The sequence below is a fragment of the Hylaeus anthracinus genome, unplaced genomic scaffold (genome assembly GCF_026225885.1).
Source record: "Hylaeus anthracinus isolate JK02 unplaced genomic scaffold, UHH_iyHylAnth1.0_haploid 11989, whole genome shotgun sequence".
Taxonomy (NCBI): Eukaryota; Metazoa; Arthropoda; class Insecta; order Hymenoptera; family Colletidae; genus Hylaeus; species Hylaeus anthracinus.
The window spans coordinates 2,960,527-2,984,216 of NW_026534337.1; the positions used below are offsets into that span (position 1 = coordinate 2,960,527).

At 30.7% G+C, this 23,690-nt stretch overlaps 4 protein-coding genes across 4 annotated transcripts in view; 1 reads left to right on the forward strand and 3 right to left on the reverse strand.

The window, feature by feature from the left end:
- LOC128888113 (uncharacterized) overlaps positions 1-758 on the reverse strand; it is a 2,253-nt gene extending 1,495 nt beyond the window's left edge. The window contains exon 1 of the mRNA XM_054144761.1: positions 557-758. Coding sequence (XP_054000736.1) covers positions 557-758 — 202 coding nt within the window. The remainder of the gene's footprint in view (positions 1-556) is intronic.
- A 342-nt stretch (positions 759-1,100) lies between these two features.
- LOC128888092 (uncharacterized) lies at positions 1,101-4,868 on the reverse strand. The gene is made up of 5 exons (XM_054144729.1): positions 4,602-4,868; positions 3,863-4,097; positions 2,141-2,250; positions 1,915-2,071; positions 1,101-1,703 (listed from the first exon to the last, which is right to left on the reverse strand). The coding sequence occupies exons 2-5, from the start codon at positions 3,919-3,921 to the stop codon at positions 1,499-1,501; spliced, it is 531 nt and encodes a 176-aa protein (XP_054000704.1). The 5' UTR covers positions 3,922-4,097; positions 4,602-4,868; the 3' UTR covers positions 1,101-1,498.
- A 918-nt stretch (positions 4,869-5,786) lies between these two features.
- Positions 5,787-13,092, forward strand: LOC128887708 (uncharacterized). Its single transcript, XM_054143908.1, has 7 exons — positions 5,787-5,883; positions 6,295-6,532; positions 7,376-7,685; positions 9,372-9,584; positions 10,689-10,979; positions 12,446-12,639; positions 12,735-13,092. The coding sequence occupies exons 1-7, from the start codon at positions 5,830-5,832 to the stop codon at positions 12,878-12,880; spliced, it is 1,446 nt and encodes a 481-aa protein (XP_053999883.1). The 5' UTR covers positions 5,787-5,829; the 3' UTR covers positions 12,881-13,092.
- Positions 9,860-20,737, reverse strand: LOC128888027 (leucine-rich repeat protein SHOC-2-like). The gene is made up of 6 exons (XM_054144621.1): positions 20,600-20,737; positions 18,827-20,181; positions 15,978-16,150; positions 15,144-15,217; positions 14,678-14,860; positions 9,860-10,878 (listed from the first exon to the last, which is right to left on the reverse strand). The coding sequence occupies exons 2-5, from the start codon at positions 20,177-20,179 to the stop codon at positions 14,679-14,681; spliced, it is 1,782 nt and encodes a 593-aa protein (XP_054000596.1). The 5' UTR covers positions 20,180-20,181; positions 20,600-20,737; the 3' UTR covers positions 9,860-10,878; position 14,678.
- Between the last annotated feature and the right edge of the window lie 2,953 nt (positions 20,738-23,690).

Consider the following 23,690-nt stretch of genomic DNA (forward strand, 5'->3'; position numbering starts at 1 on the left):
GAGAGAGAGAGAGAGAGAGAGAGAGAGAGAGAGAGAGAGAGAGAGAGAGAGAGAGAGAGAGAGAGAGAGAACGAATGTGAGGACGAGTGTTAGAATGTAAGGAGAAGCGAACGAGGCAAGTGCGAAATAAAGAAAAGTGATAAAGTCGTAAAAGAGTTTAAAAATTAATACCCGGATATTTCCTACAATTGGCAAACGGGCGTGACCATATACAGGGTGACCATGCTAAAGTGTGACAGACGCATATTTCAATAACTATTGATGATACGAAAAAATTGTTTGTATGTTAATTGGAGGATACAATGGGCTCTATATTGTGGCGTAAATGAAATTTTTTTTATATTATTAATTTAAAAGATACGATGGTGAAGTTTCGTTTTTTAACGGGACTATATATTTTTGGAGGGATCATGCGATAGTTCAAGACGAAAGGATAGATTACTTACCAAGAGAAATTCTTACAAAATATTCTAAACAAAATTGGGATTGAATTTATTGAGCTTCTGAATAGCCACACTATAGAGGATTTATTTTGTTTAATTGATCGTTTATTTACCAGCTGCTGCTAAACTCTTCGGCAATTCGTAACTCGTGTAATGAAGAGCAGCAATCAGGCGTCGACACTCGAATGGATTCAGACGTGCAGCTAAATATTCCAGTTCGCTCAAGTTAACATCTATGGTACTAAGTACTTTGTATTGGGACAGAAGGACGATAAAACACAGACATGTGGACCATTCTATTAATAATATTTTCATCGCAAATGTTAGAACGATACCATTTCACGATCTCGAAACAAAAGAACTGACTTTTGTTTCTTTAACCTTAACTCTTTTAATTAATAAGCAAGAAGTCGAATGTGAGCTAAAAAAAAATAGTCTATTTGCTGCAATAAGTTTATAAGATAGTTATTTCCTTCGCTTTCAAAATCAATTATATGAGCTGAAAGATATGATAAATAATGTCATTTACGTTAATTTCTTTGAAGTTGCCTTTAATCGCATATTTTTATTTATTTCGTACCGAGTAAAAAGTCTGAAACATATATAAATATGGGTGATGCTATAGTTATGCTTCGCAGTTATTGTCGAATTATATTCAATACTTACAATTAGTGTCATAGTGAAATATTAATCCCCACGTTTTTGACACTTGTTAAATAATATAAGATATTGTAAATAGAATACATGTTTATGTCGTTAAAATATCTCAACATTTTATTTGAATTTATATGAAATTAAATATTTAAATATTTTTTAATAAAAATATACGGCACTGAATAATTTCCTGCCTGACAATAAGAGCCAAAAAAACTTATCTATGTTTTATACGGTAAAATTATTTATTGTATGCGACAAGTAAAAGTTGTTCCTCTGTGATTAATTAGTTGTTGATAAACTTCAGTGGTGCGCTCGTTCGTTACAACAATCACACTTGAGTACAAACACGAAGAACGTTTAATAAAAACTTTATGCAATCATTCGTTAATTTACACGTTTCATCTGTACGGCCTTTTCTTTCTTTTCTTCTTGTAGCACTTGTAACAACCCGTCGGCGGTGGTTCTTCGGGTTCTTTGGGTACTACGGCTATGGTGTTTTGTGTACCCATGTCCACCAGTTCGTAAGACGGCTCCCGTTTCCTCTTTGGCCGTGCTTTTCGAACATAATAGCCCGGTTCATCCGTGTCGATTGCTATATATTTACTGATTGAAAAATGATGTTACTGATTAATAATTCTGTACTATTCTAAACATCGTCAAATGATTATCGAACCATGTGAATAAAAATAAGCATATTAAAGCGTTCATTCATAAATGTTGAAAATTTATGAAATATATAAAATACATATTAATTTATGCTTTTTATTCATACGGTTTATTAATTTGGGAAAAGAAATGCTGATGTTATAATCACCCCTTTTTCTTTGATTTCGTCTTCTTACTTCTCCCAAATATTCTATTGAATACATTCGCTATCCTGTGTCTTATAAATAAAGTGCAACAACAAGTTAAAAGTATAGTCGAGATCAGAACGATCCCTCCAGTTTTTATCGATACCTTGATGGTATATCCTGCAATTAATCGAAATACACGGACGATTAAGATGGAATTATCATGGAATTAACGAGACGTTTCATTACCACTGAGTCTGTCAATTGTTTGGTTGGAGCTTTTAGTGCTTGACGTGCTAACGGTAGTATCCTTCCCTTTGCCCGGTTGTGCTGATATCGTTGTGGTTATTGGATCCTCTCTGAGACAGTAAAATGTATAGTAACATTTCTTTTGTACAAGATATAGTTCAAGTGGCGAGAAAAAGTGTTGTTCAATTTTTTGTGATTTGAACAAATATCTACTAATAACATAATTAATCACTTTATTGACATTTGAGTTAAAAATAAAAGAAATATATATTTTTGTTATATTTTCTATACATATATTTTCTATCTTTAATTTTATGCTGCTGTCAAATGGAGTGAATTGGAATAACGGAATAACTTGCAGCCTTTTGTTGTTTATTCGATTTTTTATTTTTGCTATTTTCTTCGTCGACGTTAGAGAGTAAATATCATCATAATTTATTTTCTGTAACATTAGTAAACAGTAATGAAGAAAATTTGGTTATTTCCAAGCTACTTTTGTAAGTTTTTTCTTCTCATTAGAGAAAAAGATTCAGCGAACATACATAGATACTTGCATGTGTATACTAAAATGATTACACATAATTTTTTTGCATATGATATTATGAATTTACATTACGTCCCTAAAAAAAGGATATTTTGATCATTTAATATAGGTTATTACTTTTATGCGAAATATTTGTTTTTGCTCTGTGTTGCATGTGTTGGGTACTTGCAACACCGACAATGAGTTTTTGTACAATTATATAAAATACTTGCAATATATTAATGTTCGAGGTTATTTTATCGATGCCTTCTCAAACATGTGTTTCAAATCACCGTTGTTATTTAATTTTTTTTTGGTAAATTTACTTAATAAATTATATCGGGAATGTACAAAATGATCTTAACGAAGGACCTATGCAAATTATTCTAAAGCAACGCTTTAGAAGGCCATTCAAATTCTTTTAAACAATCATATCTTTGCTATACTAAACAAAATAAATGTCTGATGCCTGTTGGTGGGGTAATTCAGAACACCTAATTTTGGTCTCTCCAGAGCAAAATTGTGGATATCAAAATGTGTGAAAAATTGCGTTAAGCAATTCCATTTGACGGTAATAAATTGTTTGTGTCCAAAATTGGATGAAGATAATTTAGACGATATGGAGTTTCATCAAGACGGTGCCACATGTCACAATGCTGGAGTTACTATTGTCTTATTCGAGCAAACATTTAGTGCATCGATAGTTTGAAACAATGCAGTTGTTACTTAGTTTCCAAGATGTGTCTGTGATTTGGCTCTATTAGATTACTTTCTTGTTTTTGTAAGATTATTCGAAATCAATTGTCTACGTCAACAAACCATGACAACTGGATAAATTAAGGATAAATATCGAGCAATGTATTCGTAAAGTTAGAATCGATACACATTAGTGTGCATAAACACCTTTGATTTAGATTTTGACTTTTTTTTCATTAAGAAATTAAGTATTTATTTTAAAACCTATAATTATGCACATCACTTGTATTGAACGAAGTGATTGAAAATTGAGTTTATATATTCCTGTAAATAAAGACGAGGTGGGCATTCAATTGATGTCAAATTGCACACAAAATGGTCATGCATTTAAAATAAAAAAAAATGGGTTTATCTTGATTTATTGTTGCTTTACTTAATTTTAATATCATATCGTTCTTATCGAAAAACTCTTTATTAAATATCGTGGAATACAGAGAACTTACTCTGAATCTTCGGCAGATTGAACGTCGCGAGCCACTTTCGATGCCTTCGAACTTTTCATATTCAATTCGGAGAGACACGCAATTAAGTCCTTTCTTCCGATGCGTTCAAGAAGATCGTTTAAAATTGGATACGTGTTTCTCGTAACTGTTCTTAATTGACAGATCCATTTCACCAATCTTCGAAAGCAGCTCTGTTCTTCGGCTATTTTCTGTATTTGTGCATCTGACAGCGATGCTGCAAAAATTACGTTACAAATCGTTGTATTAAGATAATTTACACAGTTAATTATTTGTTTTTTGGAAAGTTTCTTTTAACGTTTGAGAAACTATCGACATTTAGCATAATAAAGTTTCATAATAGTATACAAAAATACATAAGTCGTCTACAGTTCATCGTTTGGATTAAAACAATTTTATAATAACAATTTTTATATTACATATTGAAATATTAATTCAAAAGATACAAATACATACAGATCGTTGATAGTTCATTCTTTAAGTGAAGATAATTTTAATATTGTATATATATTGGAACATTAAATCATGGGATATAAAAATAATGTTACATGTTTATTTATCAGTGAAGATAAAACCTTGAAATAAAATCTTAATTTATTAGAAAAATTACGAAGAAAAAAATTTGTTTAGCATTTCAGAGAACTTTATTGGAAACACAAAACTGTTTCCACTCTCTTTTTACGTTTCGTCGTAAAATAATTCATACGTATGATCAACTTACACTGTGAATCTAAAGAGACAAGTCTTACACACTCTTCCGGTTTTAAGTTCGATGCTAATAGCTGGAGTTCTGGCACATCGACTTCGGCAATAATCTTTGCGAATCAAATAAAATGTATAATAATGCATGATGAAAATTAAAACGTAGTTACATTCATCCGTTGTGTCTTTAAAGTTAATGTTTTTAATAAAAACTCGTTCGTTAACCTCAATTGAAAATGTTTATTTCTCGTCGTCGCGATTGTGCGATTCATTTCAATTATTTTTGCACGAGAAGATACATAGAAAATTGAATCTGAAAGTAAGTGTACCTGCGACAAAGAAGAGGCACAGTAAAGCAGAAGAAAAAACGGTGCATTTTTAGGAATGTTTCTTAAGTTCATCGAGGGCCCCAAACAAATTTCACATTCTAGTTCGTTGCATTGTTTGTTGATTCCATGAATCCATAAATTCTGGAATCGACTTAATACGAATGCAGCTAGTAATACGCTTTTACGTTTGTAAAGTCTTATCGAACTTCTGCAATAAATGTAATTGATTGGTTAAGTCAACAAAAGGATACAGAAAAAGAATAATTGAGGAACTGGGGGTAATGGATTTCTTAAAATAATGAAAGAAACTATACCTCAAGCATAAAGTTTTTTTTAACAACGTAACGTATACACAGCTCGACGTAGCTATTTTTTAAAGTTAGTGTTCAACACTTTTAAGTTTATTAACAACATGTAAATAGCATCACAGAGAGGATACGATATGCTAAAATACTTTTATGAAACAGTTATGTCCAACTTCATAGTTGATCGATACTATATAGACTTTACCAAACTTCTGTATTTTATGGGAACTTGTGGCGTGAATATATATTCAGACGTTAAACAACTTATCAGAACAATTCATATATAAAATGATGTTTGAGAGATGATTTTTAAACAGATAGGTCATTTTTTGTTATTGATTCAAGCAATTTATTAATATTCGAATAGAAATGTATCGAAACAGTATGAAAACGTTTTGATATTCAAATATTAATAAATGGCTTGAATCACAAAGGAAAATTCTTCTTCCTTAATTGTTCAAAACATTTATTTTGCAGAATTCTTGATATCAAGGAAACGTATCACTCTCATATGATAATTTGATAATCGATAGAGTTGCAAAGACTGTCAGTTGTAAATCTGTCAAACGAATTACTCTTTTGACAGAGAAATTTTACGCACGTTCGTTTTATAATGACATTTGTACGCACGCTTTACATTTTGATTGTCGTTTTTGCAGAAAACAAGGTGAGCCCATAAGAGTTATTTTTGACCTTCGATTATATTTAGAAAGATTAATATTATACCAGACGTAACGCATTGATAATCTACTGATAAAGCAATGCGTAGATAAGTGATTTCTCTAGTGCACAATGTCACATTCCACGTGGTTTAACGCGTTGAACACTTGAGAAATTTCCATGCGATTCATGCATCGTGAAATATTCAGACCAACAAAAAATAAATCAATTTTTCATAAATATCAGAAACAAGAATATTCATTCTCAAACACGAAATATCTAACCATGCAAGAAATATTTCATTACTCGTTAATTTCGCAAGCAAGAATACCCACACTGAAACTCTCACAGAAATAAAAATATTTCATTTTGTTCATTAATAACGGTAGTAGGAAGAAAATAAAACTTTCTGTTCAAGGAAAAATCGCTCGTTCGATGTATCGTTAACCTCAAGGAGACCGAGCTTGTACATCTATCCCAGCAATTAAATCCTTTGGAATGTTTGCAGCTCGTAAAAGCTGTGTATGAATTGTCTCCATCGGGAGAAGAACGCGAAGAGAAGAAATATAGAGTGTTAAATGGAGATTTAACTCGTTTGTCGGCTACTCCGAACGAGTGTCTCGTTAACCTCGAAGAATGGAACAATGACTTTCCAAGTAAAACAATTAGGAAATAATTAGAAAATAGGACACAATTACATCATTATTTTAGTCATTCATTAAATGTTTCTGAATGAAATACCTTATCTATGTATATAAAACGATATAAAATATCATTTTTTAAATTAAATTATGTATTTTAGATAATAAAGTCTGACATATCAATGATACATCACAAATGTTTTTGACGTAATATTTCATTCTTTTAGTAATTATTTATTGTAAACGAAAATTATTTAATGTATAAAGTGATATAAGGACCAGTAATTATTGCCATTAAATATTTATTTATTTAATTATATATCATGTATAACAATATATTTTATATAAACAAATATTAAATAAAGTAGTATATAAATCAATATATATTGATATATATAATTGAATAATATAACATATTGATACATAATTTATAATATTATAATATTTGCAGCACAACTTTTTTAACAAGTGTTTCATGACCATCTTACCATATTTTTATATACATATTTCCTTGTACCATAGTTCAGTGTTTAGTTTTTTCGCAATATGTTTTTTTCAATTTATAGTACGATAGAGGGTTTGAAACTTAAAAAAATGTCGTTACTAAAACGTAGATTCACTTTTCAAAATTTTCTCTAATTTTCATAATTTCAAAAAAGTTTATATGACAATGGTTACTCCACTACTTGAGATATTCCTCCCATATGAAGTAAAATACACTTTAATTGAAAGAATTGTACCTAACACAAAAACGGGGTGTCTTAAATGTGTAAACGTTTTTCTTGTGAATGAAATGAAAGCACGTTTGGACGAATAGTTATGGAGCAGTAAAAATGTAAAATCCATATTTCGTCATAGAAGGTCCAAAATTCGGAGGACGTTCAGCAATGGAGATGACGCTGAGATGGTTAGGACGACCTGACCTGGCAAAGTATGTGAGAGAAAATCGCAGATCGATTAAATTCCTCGATAGGGAGGATTACGATATAGCCGATACGTTAGAATTTCCAGGACACAAAGTGTCAAGGAGGCATAGCCCTGAGAATAGCAAGTATTCATCGGCAAAAGGAAAGCAGGAAAAGAAGAAAAGAGGGCATCAAAGACACACTTCCGCGACGTCGCATAAAGGGATTCATAGAGCAATGGCTGCAGCAACGGGACACAGCGCGTAAGAATTTCCAGAAACATATTAAACAACTTTTTCGGGAAAATTTTTTTTCTGATAAGCAAACTGAAAGCAGTTCTTGAAGTAGGCGGTGAATATATTTGAAAATAATCGTTCCAACATGTTCTGAATGTACACGGTCTGCCCAAAAAGTTTCTGAACTTTCATCAAAACTCACTCTGTATAGTAATAATTATACATTTAAATATATATTAGTCGAAATACATTTCATCTGAAGAAATACAATTTTTACTACTGTCTTTAAACTCCAAAAATTCAAATTAAATACCGAAAAACAAAACAAATACGAAACACCATATTTCATTACATAATATAATGGTTTTCAAGAAGTTCGAATCATTATCAGTTACAGAAATGATCTTTTGAGTACAGAACTCACGTCAGACTCGATTTTGATTGTCGTTTAAAGAATGGAGAATAAATCGCGCACAGACTTTTCACAACTTCAAACTATCGGTCAAAATTTGATACATTTGTGATTTACTAATTCCAGTGATATCTTCGACAAATCTCACAGACATACAATGGTCCTGTTCGAACAGATTACGAATCTTTTCAAAGATTTCGTCCGTTCGACTGTACGAAGGCTTCCCGCTGCTCTCGTCATTTTCTAGCGATATTCTGTCGTCTCTAAACTTCATGACCCACTCGTAAACTAATGTATACGATAAGCCTTTGTCCCCATAAGCCTCTTGTAACGTTATTAATGTTTCTATAAACATTTTTGTCCAGTTTCGCATAAAATTTGATATTTGCTCTTTGTTACATCGTGACTTCTCGACGAGTGTTACAAAGGTTGGGTCGGTTTTATATTTGTGGTAAAACAATTGATGGACAAAACTGAATTCCACATACAGAATTTGATAATAAAACTTCATCGAAGATGGCGCAACCTCATTTAATTGGTTGACGCTACTGATACCATCAGTACGAAGAAAGTTTGGACATTTTTTAGACAGACCGTGTGTTTTCATATTTAGTTGTCGGACAAATATTGTCTTTAAACAACGTCAGATAATTATCCATCAACCTAATACTTTAGTATAGGGTTATACAATAAAGTATAAAGTTAAGTTTACTTTCAAGTGTTTGTTTTTATATAACGTGTAGTGCACTATAATCCTATTTTATTCTAAGTCGATACGATTGCATTTTGTATAAAGATCAGAAGGAATTTATCGAGTCGCGTAAGCCGCATAATACGTCCTTCCTTTGGATGCTTACAATTAATCTATCTTGTACTTTTATTGTGGTGTTAAAAACATTTTGTATCTAATCTAGATTTTGTATCTAATCTACAATATTCCCTTGTTACAAACATTTTAGAATTATTTATAGCTGCTATGAACGATGCATTAAAGCATTTTAATACTTGTAATTCCATATTAAATACACACTTATTATATTCTTTTATTTCTAACAATTGTAAGCATGAGTCTAAGAAAAAATTTAATTCATCTTCTTATATTCAATTTAAAAAAATTGAATTATGCGTGTAGCGTATACATACGATTGCTTTTAAATAAATCGTAGTGAAATGTATTTATTTTCCTAATATCACAGAGTTTAATATCGTAAATACTAACAATTTTACATGTATCTAATTATTACTTAAAGTAGAATGCTTTAAAAGAAAAAGACATACTAAAATATTAAACAGTGATATAGTAACACTGGGCCAATTTTAAAACATTTCAGTCATAAGGTTCGCGAACTGAAAAAGAAAGAAAATAAATCGCAGTCGAAGAAGGGTTACCTTGAAGAGCACCGATCAATTTATGGGTCAATCGTGGTTGTTCTATTTTTCATTGTTCTTTGTCTCGTGGCAGCCTACTTCCTTCATAGACGAAATCTTTCCAAGACCCGTGGTACGCGATTCAAGTAATTATCATAGACAAACTAAACGTAATTTACAAACATGAAAGTTTCAGAGTATTTTAAATGTATTTAGTTTTTAATAGGTTAAGAAACAAAATTGATAATTTCGTTATATAGTTATAACGTTAATTTTTTCATGGTTGGTGTATTTCTCTACAATAGACGATTTAAATTAATTTCCAACAAAGTTTAGTCACTTTGTGTTTCTTTTAGCTGTACATATTATAAAAAGAGACCTGAAATTTACAGTGGATATAAATGATAAAAATTGCTTACAATTAAAATTAAAATCCAATTTATAAAATTTTACGTACAATTTTTGTATCTTATCGTATAGGTTTAATTATATATTGAAAAGTGAATATTTTTATAAGTACAAATAATATTAAAAAGCCCTTATGAATATATATAAAGTGAGTAACTAAATATTAAGCTCCTTTTGCTGTTGAGGCTGATAGTGGTTTTTATTATTATTTTACGCTCTCGAGCTACTGTGTCGATATTCTCATAATCAAAATATTCTGGACACAGTTGTTTAAGTAAATAAAAGTCATCGTAAGCAAATAGAGCTTAGTGTTTAGTCACTCATTCTGAAATCATTTTAATAAGTTATTCCATATAGTGGTGTAAATATTTGTTGGCTTGTTTCACTATGGATATTAAATCGATATAAAAAAAAAAAGACAACAAAATTAGTTACACATAAGTATGCTACATACTTGAAAAAAATATTCATAAATAAATATTCATTGTCCTAAGACATGTGTTACGATTGCGAAAAAGTGATTTTCATTATTATTATTTTACACTCACAAGATTGTGCGTTGATATTATTAAAAATAAATTAATTAGTATGCAGTTAAGAAATTACGTGTTATTAATTCATATAAGGGATGCATTCCCTTAGAACTAATTTCAAGAAAATTCCAACGTATAAACGATTTAAAAAAAGTAATTATTACATTAGTGGTATTCACCTATAATTAGCTTTACTACTTAATTGCAAATGATTATAGTGAATTCGATCATTGCGTTCATGTTTGAATATAATTCGGTTTCCGTCAATTCTAAAATGACTTACTTCCGATTTGCATCTTCTATATTCAGGTACAGTTGGTTGCCAGATAAAAAGGACAAGGACACTCTTACCGATCACATCGAATGGAACGATGAACCTTTCTGCTCCTGTTCGGATGTCGAGGTTGGATGTACGGGAAAATGTGCCACGTGTAGTAGAAATTATCAAATTCTTTCTGATGTTCCCAATAAACACGTGAATTCGGTTTGCGTGCAAAAACCGAAAGACAGGAAACGAAAGAAGAGACAACGGTTCAGTTTTCTTCAAAAATGTTCTCAGGACAAGAAACGGGAGAAGGACCAGGAAAATCGGGATAGGAAGTGCGTAAAAAGGAAGAATACTGGGACGATAGGATATAGAAACTAGCAAGATGCATCACGAAAGCCTTTCCACGAATCATCCAATATGTTTATACCATTATTACATTAACACTAGAACTACAGAGGGCGATTCATATCTGTTAAACACTCAACTATATATACAGGGTGCCTCATTATAATTTTTCCACGTGATTATCTCGCAAAATATTCATCATTCGAAAAAAATGTTTAAACGAAACGTGCTCTATCTGAAGGGGGACATTCAATGGTGTACACTGTTTTTTTCTAGGTGGAGGCGCCTCCGAGATTTGAAGGTCACTTTTATTTTTTTTTAAATGGACACGTAGTTTTCTTCACGCTAGACACATAGCTTATCTCGAGACGAATTCCTTGGCTTATATTATGTTGACCTTGAAATGTCATTCAAAGGCATTTCCATGGCTTAAAGTTTTCTTCTTCACTGCACGTTCAGCGTATCATGATCTACGGTGTCAAGAATCCTTCGACGACATTATTTTCTTTACATCAAGCATTACGTGACGCCAATTATGATGCCAGATTGAAATTTTGTCAATGGTCTCAGCGTAGGATAATGTGTGATCATTTATTTTTCTCCTATGTGCTATTTTCGGACGAAGCAACTTTCAAAAACACGGGAGAAATGAATCGTCACAATTTCCACTATTGGTGTGATAAAAACCCTCACTGCCATCGAGCAATTGAACATCAGCGTCAATGGTCTCTAAATGTTTGGTGTGACATTATTGGTGGCTATTTAGTGGATTCATATTTTTTTATGATACACTAACTGGAGAACAATACAATAATTTTTTTCGTAGTGAGTTGCAAATCCTTTTAGAAAACATTCCACTGGCCACCAGAAGAAGAAAACTTTAAGCCATGGAAATGCCTTTGAATGACATTTCAAGGTCAACATAATATAGGCCAAGGAATTCGTCTTGAGATAAGCTATGTGTCTAGCGTGAAGAAAACTACGTGTCCATTTAAAAAAAAACAAAAATGACCTTCAAATTTCGGAGGCGCCTCCACCGAGAAAAAGACAATGTACACCATTGAATGTCCCCCTTTAGATAGAGCATGTTTCGTTTAAATATTTTTTTCAAATGATGAATATTTTGCGAGATAATCGCGTGGAAAGATTATAATGAGCCACCCTGTATCTTTAAAATTACAGGGAAATTGAAAATTGTAGCAAAAGCATCGTTAGTAATTGAATACTTTTGAAAATAAGCTCGACAAACACCAGTCAAATTTACTGGGTTGATAGTCAGTAGACATGACAAACACAATGTGTTGCAACGTAACACCACACAACACAACATAAAACTACATAACACGACGCAATGCAAAATAAAATAACGTAACAAAACGAAAAAGGATATTATACAACATATAAGATTATGTTGTCTAGTGTTAATTTATTGCTCTTGTCAGTATCGTGACTAATCTGCTGCAAAAGCATCATTGAAATTACGTAATGCATCTTGTGCGTACTTTATCGATAATACATCAGCATCTTTCCACGACTTAAGGAAAACTTTAGAGAAATGCGTTACAAAGAAACGAGAAAAGCATCCAATTATTTCCCAAGGAGACTATCGACAATGTGCATGCTGCAAGTGTAATTTAAGCTCTAAAGGTATACATAGAGACGAATAAATTTTATTTGGAATACTTTAACTCGTTATCGTACATGTGTTTACTTAATAGTAAAAACACTTTTTATTTACTTAGAGAAGATGATTCGCGAAAGAAAGGAGAATGAAAAGAGAGGACTGTATAAATTGAAACCGAAAAGAAAGAAAGAAAAAAGACGAAAAGAAGATTTGCGGAGAGTAGAGAAATATGGAAACGTATGTTACAGGGATACATGTAAATGAATTACTACTTGGAAAGGAAGAGGCATGGAAATATAATAATATCCAATAAGAAATAAAAAATGCAATGTTTTTGTATTAATACAAGGCGTTTAATATAATCTTAGGTAATAAAGTATGCTAAAGATCTTCAAATAATATGTCAATTACACATTGAAATGAACGAATTGTATACGAAATAAATCGATAACTTCGATAAAATCATTGCCTAATGTTATATTAAAAATATTATATTTTATTAAGATCACTATAGTTTTTCGAAATTTTTGTCCTCTAATCGAATTGATTGTATGTTTTTGTAAAACATTGATACACTTGAAAGCTGTCATTTTATAATCTTTGTCGAAATTATTGTTAATATAATATTAATGTGTAAATTGATACAAGGATTTTTCACCTCGTAGTACATTTATTTTTCAGTATTATAGTACCTATAGCTAATATCTTTTGTCGGCAGATGAAATATCACAAATTGTAACATTTATATAATATATAATCTTGTAACATATATATAATATAATATTACATATAGTTTCTATTGATTCTTCTATTTTTATTTTACAAGATATACTTTATCTGTTCCTATTTTATCTTATTGTTCGTACACAGAAACGTTTTCTATTATAGAAAACCAGTCATAGCGAACGTTGTTTATAACATTTTTATAGGACAACTAAGAACACATTTTATTAATGGTAACGGATAATCGAGGAAGTTGTTAAGGTGACGTTGTAATGATAGTTGTAATTATGGCAATGAAAATATGAGTATCGGACTATGATGTTGCACTTATTGTAATACTCCCTATGTTGGTGGATACTACTATTAAATACGTATTTCTTATCACAGTAGAAATCGTATGTTGTGTATTTATATATTGATCAAATTAAATAGAAAATATGATATCTAAAACATGAATTAAATATCATATTCTGAAGAATAAACTACGAACATCAAAAAATAAAAAAATCATAATATTTTAAGATTATAAGATTTTTTTTATATCATAAGATTTTTAGTTCGAGTACCGTGAACATATTCAAAAATATTGGTTACTTTATTTAGATTACCAATTTTTTAATTTTTATGAGTAATATGTTGCATTCACATATCACGGAATCACATACACATCATCGGAATCCATTTTATGAAAATCATTTTGTAATTTATAGTAATTGTAAAATTGTATATATTGCATTGTCATTTAATTTGAAATTCAAATCGAGTAAGATTATGCCTTGGATAGGTATTTGATGTTTAGAAAGTTGTTCATTCTACATAAAGAAGACTCTCGATAACAATATTTCTTTATTAAATACAAAATATTGCTTTGATATTAGAAACATATTTGGTACTCAACCTTTTTTTTTTTGAATCTTTAAAAGTTTCGAATTCTCAATTACTTTAAACATAATATTTTATTCGTTTATGTTAGATCATATAAAATCGAATACTTTTTCGAGTATTTTGGATTAGGTCGAAATTTCGATATGTTGTAGTCTGTAGACAACTACCAAATAAAAATTACTTCGGTATAAACAACTTTTAAAGACGTAATTCTATAAATCTTATTTACCGATAATACGTCAAAGAACTCGATAATTTAAAACAATTCACACGAAAATAGTCCAATTAAACGATTGTTAACACTGAACGAATAATTTCTAAATTCGACACAACAAGAGAAACACAAAATTTTTATGAATTTACACCAGTGTCTTGTCAGTTGACAAATAGAAATGGTAAATTGGAATGGTAAAACTGATTATTTACTTACTAAATATGATATAGATTATTTACTTTAGGGATCTTCGAACTGTCCTTCTTCGTAGTCCGTCGACCAAACTAGGGTTCCATTTCGCAACATTGGAATAATCCGCGTTAGGATCCGTTTTTCATGATATTCCCCAGGACAGTAGACACGCTGGAAAGGCTTGTAAAACGTGAATGGCGAATAAACACGTTGCTTTGGTTCTCTGCATTCTGAAAACAGAGCATAGCGTTTCAAACGCATGACTTAACTTTTTTTATCATTCTTCTGACGTAATACGGACTTTTATTCACGCCGATAATGATACAGCATGAGTTTCTAATGACTTTCTTCCTCTTTTTTTTATAATATATTGTTTCTACTAAACCATACAATATAATATTTCAATGACTGGTATATTTATACTACATGCTTATAGAGATAAATGAAATATCGTCAACAGTTAAAATTTTATTGCGTTTAAAGTGTTAACTGTCGGCTTTAGTTGAATCTTACCATGAGGATCAAATTCATCAGCTGAATCTTCTGAGGTATCCCAACGCTCATCCGTTATTTCTATTCTGTCTGGTCTAAAACGAAAGTAACATTGTCCCTGTTGATTTTTATATGACTAATTATGAATATAAATTTCGTTACACTGAGGAGGTTAAGGCAACTTCGTTGTAGAAAAAAATATAAAGAATTTTTCATTTATAAAGAATGCAATAGTTTGTAATTTCTAAAAATAATACTGAATAGTCCTCATTGAAAAAGTCGTAATAATGGTAAAAGTATTTTTAAATATTACGGGTAAATATAAATGCTTCAAACGGTAGTAGCATTATAACAAGAATTCAAAAAGTTAGCAACTTCTTAGATAATATTGAAGTTAAATTCAGCTAACTGAATCTAAATAAAGAGTTCAAATTAAAAGTCACATTTTATAACTTACAATCCAAAAGACCAACGAAATGAGAAGTTTCACCATCGCAAGGCTCTATTACATCGTATAAAGAAAAACTATAGGCAAATCTATATAAAATATTGAATACTATGATAAACAACAATATTGTTACTTTCCTGAAACATTTCAATTTATTAAGCAAGATTTAACGATAACGATAAGTTAACTCGCTAATAACCGTTAGTAGTTGAGGCAACTCTGAATTTACATTAAAAAAAAAATATACATAACTTAACGAATCAATTTAAACAAACTCGTTCGAATAAAATTTACACGTTTTTTAAAGAATAATTCGCTAAATGGTTGCAACCTAAAAATAATTCGGATCGGTACGACTACAATGCTTGGAATAAATACTACCGCAAAGGGTTAAATGGTCATCTTACAGTTCGCATAAGTATGTTTCCTTCAGTGAGCTGTTCGTAGTAGAACTCGATAGCGATGAAAGTTCCCTCTCGTCGTCGGCTGTTTGTATTTTAATTCCACTAGGCAGTTTGAGATCGTGCCAGTGTTCCCTCAAAAGATCTCTCATACTTTCATAAGGAATAGTCCTATTGAACTATTGATATTATTTATTAATACAGAAAATCAGTTGTATCGTTCCAAAAATAAGCGAGGTCAACCGTTGAATTACAGTGAGTAACTTAAACACTTGGACACTTCGCAATTATTACTTTGTCGATTTGTATATTTTTCAATAACGAAGGATCAAGTAATTAATATACATATCAGATTAAAACATTCAATCTAACCAACCTCTCGAGTTGGCAACTATTTCGTGGATATGCGTAACTAAACTGTATATAATTCGACACGATGCATGGAGCGCCAATAATTCTATTTATTAATTATTTTTGTAGAATGATATACTTTGAAACACTATAAAATGTGTAATGCAAAAAAACATTGCTTACACTATACGCGATTGTTTCTTCCTTTTTGTGGCTGTACTTCCGGAAGGCACCGGTCAACCGGAGTAATATCCCTTTTTGTTTATAATATAAACAACATTGATACCGGCTTTTACGTCAATCATGCGAAAACGTTCCAAAATTCGTCTCGCAAACTCGTCTAACTAAAATAAAGTAAAATGTATTTCTTTTCTTTCCTACTTAGAGTTCAGGTCACGTGACTCGCGGTTTTTCTGATATACGTTATCAAATACAGAAGTGCCAATAACTGTATCATTTAAAATTGATTGGATGTATTTGATGTGCGAATTAGAAGGACAATTATAACATCAAAGGTAATGCTGAAACGATTAAAAAGAAATAGAGTAATATTGGAACAGAAATTAAGGGGTTAGTCGCAGTCCTTTGTGATTTTTTTTAGTTATTAAATAATAATTTGCATAAGTAACAATTAAGTATATTATAAAGCATGTTTTAAAGAACTAAAAAACATTATTCGTTTTAAGAAACGTTTAATTTATATCGTCATAACAGCCGATGACGTAGACGATGATTTAAAAACATAGGTTTGCGGTGAGCAAGATTTCTCTACACTGGTTTACCTGAAAACAAAAACAAAGGTAGATATCGAAAACAGATTAATCTAGCGAGTCCCTGAACGAAGGATTTTGGAAAAAATTAATTTAAAACAAGATTGCGTACATTTGAAGTTGATTTTCAATTTTTTCACTAAAATTAAGCGATTCAATACAGGATAAAAAAAAAGTATACAAGAAAGTAAAAAATCTTTCGATCAGAGACCCGTTAGTCTAATGTATTTTCCAAATCTACCTTTAGTTTTGTTTTCAGGTGCACCAGTTTGAAGAAATCTTGCTCACCGCAAACCAAGTGACCACCCACGCCATCGCCTGTTATGACGAAATGAATTAACCTTTTTTTAAAACAAAAATTCTTTTATAGTTCTTTAAGACATATTTTGTAATATACTTACATTTCATTCAGAAAAAATATTATTTAATACCCACACACTAGAAAACTGTCCGTTTCCATTTTCCTGACTGCGACTAACCCCTTAAAACAGTTAACTGGTTAATAAACAGAATTATTATACACCTATATAAAGTTTATAGCATATACTTTATACAGTAATTCGACGCTAGTTGTGGAGTGGTAAGAATTTTTCTTTACATATTTTAAAGACACAATAATTCTGTTTAAAGATTGGCGTTATATAGATGTATAATAATTCTGTTTATTAACCAGTTAACTGTTTTAATTTCTGTTCCAATATCACTCTATTTCTTATTAATCGTTTCAGCATTACCTTTGATGTTATAATTGCCCTTCTAATTCGCACATCAAATACATCCAATCAATTTTAAATGATACAATTATTGGCACTTCTGTATTTGATAGCGTATATCGGAGAAACCGCGAGTCACGTGACCTGGTCTCTAAGTAGGAAAGAAAAGAAATACATTTTACTTTATTTTAGTTAGACGAGTTCGTGAGACGAGTTTTGGAACGTTTTCGCATGACTGACGTAAAAGTTGGTATCAATTCCTATGGACGTCAATCAGGATATAAGTAGTTTTGAAGGACATTAGTCAGAATCTCTAGATGTACCAAATCGTGAAGCGATTGGTAGTTTAATGTTTTTGTCGAACTTAACAAGATCAGATCTTTTTTATGTAGTAGGAATAGTCAGTCAATATGCAAACGATTCAAAATAAGTACATCGAAAATAAAGCGAATATTTAGGTACATCAAAGGAACTATGAATCATAGATTGGTGTTTAAGTCCGAAAATGATTGAAAGTTCATAAATGTGTATAGTGATTCGGCTATGTAGGTGATCTATCAGTAAGGAGATCCACAACTGGTTATTTGATTAAATTAGGAGATAGCCACATTATCCACAACAGAAGCGGAGTACGTTGCGTCATGTGAGGCGGTAAAGGAGATTGTATGGTTGAATCATTTATTGAGTGAAATATCGAGTGAAGTTGATTGTAAACGAATTTTGTACGGTAATAACCCCTGCGCTATAAAGATTGATACGAAATCCAGAATTTTACAGGATAACGAAACATATTGATGTTAAATTTCATTTTGTTAGAGAATGTTTTTAAAAGAAACTGTTTAGTTTAAAATATGTAGAAACGGAAGGTCAATAATCGGTCGGTCGGGTAAGAATATCCGATTAAAAAGCTAACATAATCAATATTAAAGACACTCACTGTATGCAAAGGATTCGACAGAATGACTTTCACAAATTTTTGCTCGCTTTTAACTGTGAGACTGCAATTTATTTACGCGCTTACCAATAAATCGTCAGTCGGAAAATAGTTTTGTTCGAGGTCCACTCCTATCAAGTTTGGCAGCTTCATTATCGATTCCGGCATCGTTTCGAATTCATTGTCATATAGATCAAAATATTGTAAGTTGGCCAAAGCTACGATACTATCAGGCAACTTGTGCAAATTATTATGAGATGCTTTTAACTCTTTCAACGATATTAGTTCACCGATGTTCTCAGGCAGAATTGCCAAATTGTTGCTATCTATGATTAAACTGCTCAAATTCCTTAATGAACAAATTTCTTCTGCTAACCAGTTGATACCATTGAAACTCAAGTCAATTCTAGACAAATTAGTAAAATTGCTGATAATTTTCGGTATCGCAGTTATTCCTGTTCTGCTCACGTCGAGTAATTTCAGATAAGATGGTTCTTTAAATGATTCGATTGGCATATACCAGAAACTATTGCTGGAGAAGGGTTTTGCATTTCCGATTATCAGTTCTTCGAGACTCGTTAATCGCGCGATTATCTTATCTACAATCGTCTCAGATAGATCGCACTGCTTCATGGATAACTTCTTAATGCACGATGTGGATGGTTCTTCTGGTAGATCGTATTTATGAAATGTTGTTTCATTAAACGACACTATTTCGAGATTTGCAAATTTCGGACTTAGTATCCATGTCGGGAACGATGGACAAATGTTCTTTTCGGCGTAGAAAGCGTTTAAATTAACACTATTTGGCGGAGTGTTTAACTTTGACTGCCCGTTTTGCGAGAAATTAAAGATTTGCAAACTGTGCATTCCAGTTGTAACACAATTTGGAATTTCGTTAAATCTATTGCCCATGAGATACAATTTTTTTAAATGATTTAACTTCGCGCAAGAAATTGGTAAGTTCGTTAACTCGTTAAAACTCAGATCCAGATCTTCCAAATTTGATAAAGTCTCTAAATTATTTGTAACATCTTTTATACGATTGTGGCTAGCTTTCAATGTTTTTAAACTAGTTAATTCACAGATGATATCTGGAATACTAGTCAACTGATTGTAATCAAGATTTAAATACACCAATTTCTTTAATAGATGTAAGGAGTTTGGTAAATTGCTTAATCTATTTTCAGACAAATTAAGTTGAACTAAATCCAACGAACATTTGGTCACATTGATGCTTAAGCTAGAAAATTGATTGTTTAATAGGAGTTGGTTCTCTATGATTTGTTTCTGTTCTTTGTCAGAGATACCTTTGTTGATATCTTCCGTCAGTATCACATTTGAATCACCATTGGGTATAACATTGCCACAGGAATCCTTCAATTCCAACCATAATGTCTTGCCATGGGCCAAATTTTCTGGGTTGCATTCTTGAAACATATCTGATCAAAAATATAAAACAAAACTCTTATTATCGAACTGTAACCATATCTAAATGAATAATGCTATTACATTTTATTTTAATGAAAACTATTACAGTATATGGAAAATACATGCTATGTCAAATATTTGAAATATAAATAAATATAAATAGAAAAGACAGTTATTTTTAATGTTAAATATATAACCGTATATCTATGATTGAAACAATTGAAACCATTAATAAGTTTAGTAGGATCTTTTATGATAGGCTATTAAGTTTTTATTTGATAATAAATTTAAAAATTAACTTTAGTAATCAAAGGTTTTCTCATTACATCTCGAATAAATTAAAGAAAATTGATTTTAAATTTATTGGTAACAAACACAATTTACATATACAAATATTTTCATTCATTCACTTTATGCATAAATACGAACCTTCAAATCGTTGTTAACTTCGCGAAGAATATCACAACTATTTACAATAGATAGTTTTAAACCAAGAAATAAGGCAAAAAGGGAAAACTTGAAGGTTAGGAACTCCAGAAAATTCACAACATAAACATTCATAGAGCGCTCGAGTGGAGACTACTTGAGTCTATTGAAGACTATTGAGTTTGTTCCATCAGAAGATAAAGTAGATTTTATTAAAACGCGACTGCAGCAGAGTCCTTTAGAGTCCATCTTGATTGTTTCATAAAAAAGATGAGAGTATCAATTTAAAATTTTTGGACGTACAATCAGAGTTAAGATTAGAGTTGCTAACACCATGCTGTAATTTCCAATTTAGATGCTTATTCTTGACTAATACTATAAATTAAAAATACATACAACTAATTGTCCGGTAATTTATCAGCTGTAAGTTGTTAAATAAGAAAGAATATATATTTTAACGGTAAAATCGACTCACTAATGGTTATGAATAAATGTGTTTAAAGTTACGAACATCATAGGTTCTGACATGAGTATTACAAATAATTTTCATACCATAAATAAAATTGATAGGAAAATATTCATCTTTCACAATTAAAGAAAAAAAATAGGTTTTGTTTAACCAATAGTACCAGAAATCAAAATTATAACATTCATCTATAGTAACTTCCTCTATGACTTCTTATAAAAGAAGTAAAAAATAACAGATTGATAACTTTTCTATTTCATTCAGATTAATAAAACCTTCATTTTTCATGATGACTGTATCATTTATCAATTTTATTATAATAATCTCTTACATCAAATATAGACAGTGGAAAATTTATGATGGAATGATTTAATTTGAATTTGAATTTTAATATATCGAAATTGTTAACTTATCGTAGCTAGGTATATTTACGGTAATAATCTGTGAATACTGAACTTTGAGTCTAGCTTGAATCGATAACGTCGTAGTAACGCGGTTCTAATTTCTTCTATACCTACCGCTAGTAGCATTGTAACCATATTCCACTTTGAATTCATAAAATTATATTTGAAGCTGACATGGTAAAATGATTCTGACGTAGTAATTTTTAAACTGAGGGCACTACTTATAAGGAGGCATTTTAAAATTCAAGAGGGATGTGAAATGGTATCGTAAAAATGGATAATTTTAATTTTAATTATTAAGACATAGAAATGTTTGTGTTCTTGGAAATATGAAAATAAATTTTTAACTGCAGAATGGTGCATATGATCGTGCTTTTTTTTAATCAGAAATATTAAAAATTTCATATTTAATACAGATGTAATATTGTTGTTACAGAAACATATGATCATTCGTGTTCGTCAATAGACACCATTTTCATACACAAATTGAACCTAAAGAAGAATTCGTTTTACTGTGTAAATACTACTGTATTATACGAACATTACTTTCAATATTTTTTTATATTATTGCATATTGTATAAAAATTCGCAGTTTACTTATTTTGTCGAGCAATTGAATTTAGTGCATCACATGAATGAGAAAAATAGTTTCTCTTTAACAATGAAACATTTTTAGAGACAGAATAGACATATTTTTAAAGTATTGCTTGTAGAAAACTTTATTTTTCGAAAAGATGAACTTACCTTACATGTTTATATGTTTTTCAATGGTTGATCGCATATTTCTTGTCTACCATTTGTATATTATATTTATTTGGAACTCAAATAAATTAATTAAATTTCTTTTGTTTTTCGATTTACGAGGTTTATGATACAAAAAGTCATGATCTCTGAACCGATCTTTTTATTCAAATCAGGAGATAGGTGAATAATTTAGTCAGAAGCCAAATGATTCCAATTATTTAACACGAAGTATTTACAGTGGGTGTAGAAAGTATTCGTACACCAATCAATTTCCTAAAAAACTGTGTAAAATTGTGATTTATTAACTTATTTTTTATAAAGAATGACATTTTACATATTCTCGAAAATCTCTAGAATAGATAAATTACAAAAAAATAGCTATTTATGTAAGTTGCGAAATTAACAAGACAAAAACAATTAATCGATAGAAATGTTGAAGCAATAAGTATACGTACAACTGTTTAATTTTTAAAACTTCATTAAAAAAAAAGAAATTTACATTAATTTACAAGTACATAATATTTCCTTTGAGGGATTTCCTTTTGATTTTATGATTATTGTAACTCTTGTAAACATTGAATTAACTAAATTATTATGTAGTTATTCGAAGTGGGATCTTTTTCAATTCCTCTATAAGAGCCATTTTTAAAAGTACTTTACTGGAAATTTGATGTTTTCTAATTCGTACATTCGTACACGTATTCGGAGCAATAAACTAATGTGTTTACGTTACAAACTCTACTGTAAATGGTTCGTCATAAGAATCGTACAAATACTTATTGCTTCTATACTTTTACCTACTTTTCGCATTGTTTTGTTAATTTCACAAATTATATTAACTAGTAAATGTTGTTTGGACTATATCGATTTTAGAGACTTCTGAGAATATGTAAAATATCATTGATTATAAAGAAAGCAGTTAAGAAACTACAATTTCACAGAAAAGTTTTTTGGGAAATTGATCGGTGTACGAATACATTCTACACCCACTGTATATAATTTCAATGTTTCGAAACAAAAGGTTCGGAAATAAGAAGACGTGTTTTTACGCAAAACAGGGCTTACAGAGGCCAGCTCATTTTATTTAGGAGGTTTATATTCATGTATCGTACACAAATATATACGGTATGTGTGTACTTAAAGCGCTGTATACAATCGTCGTTAAAATTGTCCACATTCTCACTACGATTCCTTGTATCGTTACGCTCAGTTTATATTCGCACGGTAGCGCAAAATATCGATTCAGTCTCTTTTTGTAGTGTTTCCAAATTTTGTCGAATAACCTTCGATCCGACTTAAACAGAGACATTTACAATACAGCGTTCGCAAGAAACTGTAAAAATGTTCACAAGAATACACACGATAGAAAATTGCACCCCGTTACTATCGAAAATTAAGTACCTTAGAAACATTAGCAAATGAGACTGATTCGTTCGAAAATCTATTATACTTTCATATCGTTCGTATTGTAACTTTCGTG

What these genes read in the sequence shown, in the direction of transcription:
- LOC128888092 (XM_054144729.1), bottom strand. Translation starts at nt 3,921, where the DNA reads ATGAAAAGTTCGAAGGCATCGAAAGTGGCTCGCGACGTTCAATCTGCC. An exon ending in CAATCTGCCGAAGATTCAGA is followed by an intron (nt 2,251 to 3,862) that starts GTAAGTTCTCTG and finishes TTACTGTCTCAG; the next exon opens with AGAGGATCCAATAACCACAA. An exon ending in ACGAAATCAAAGAAAAAGGG is followed by an intron (nt 1,704 to 1,914) that starts GTGATTATAACA and finishes TTTTTCAATCAG; the next exon opens with TAAATATATAGCAATCGACA.
- LOC128887708 (XM_054143908.1), top strand. Translation starts at nt 5,830, where the DNA reads ATGACATTTGTACGCACGCTTTACATTTTGATTGTCGTTTTTGCAGAA. An exon ending in ATGGAACAATGACTTTCCAA is followed by an intron (nt 6,533 to 7,375) that starts GTAAAACAATTA and finishes ATTTCGTCATAG; the next exon opens with AAGGTCCAAAATTCGGAGGA. An exon ending in ACCCGTGGTACGCGATTCAA is followed by an intron (nt 9,585 to 10,688) that starts GTAATTATCATA and finishes TTCTATATTCAG; the next exon opens with GTACAGTTGGTTGCCAGATA.
- LOC128888027 (XM_054144621.1), bottom strand. Translation starts at nt 20,179, where the DNA reads ATGTTTCAAGAATGCAACCCAGAAAATTTGGCCCATGGCAAGACATTA. An exon ending in GAAACATACTTATGCGAACT is followed by an intron (nt 15,218 to 15,977) that starts GTAAGATGACCA and finishes CTTTCGTTTTAG; the next exon opens with ACCAGACAGAATAGAAATAA. An exon ending in TGATGAATTTGATCCTCATG is followed by an intron (nt 14,861 to 15,143) that starts GTAAGATTCAAC and finishes CTCTGTTTTCAG; the next exon opens with AATGCAGAGAACCAAAGCAA.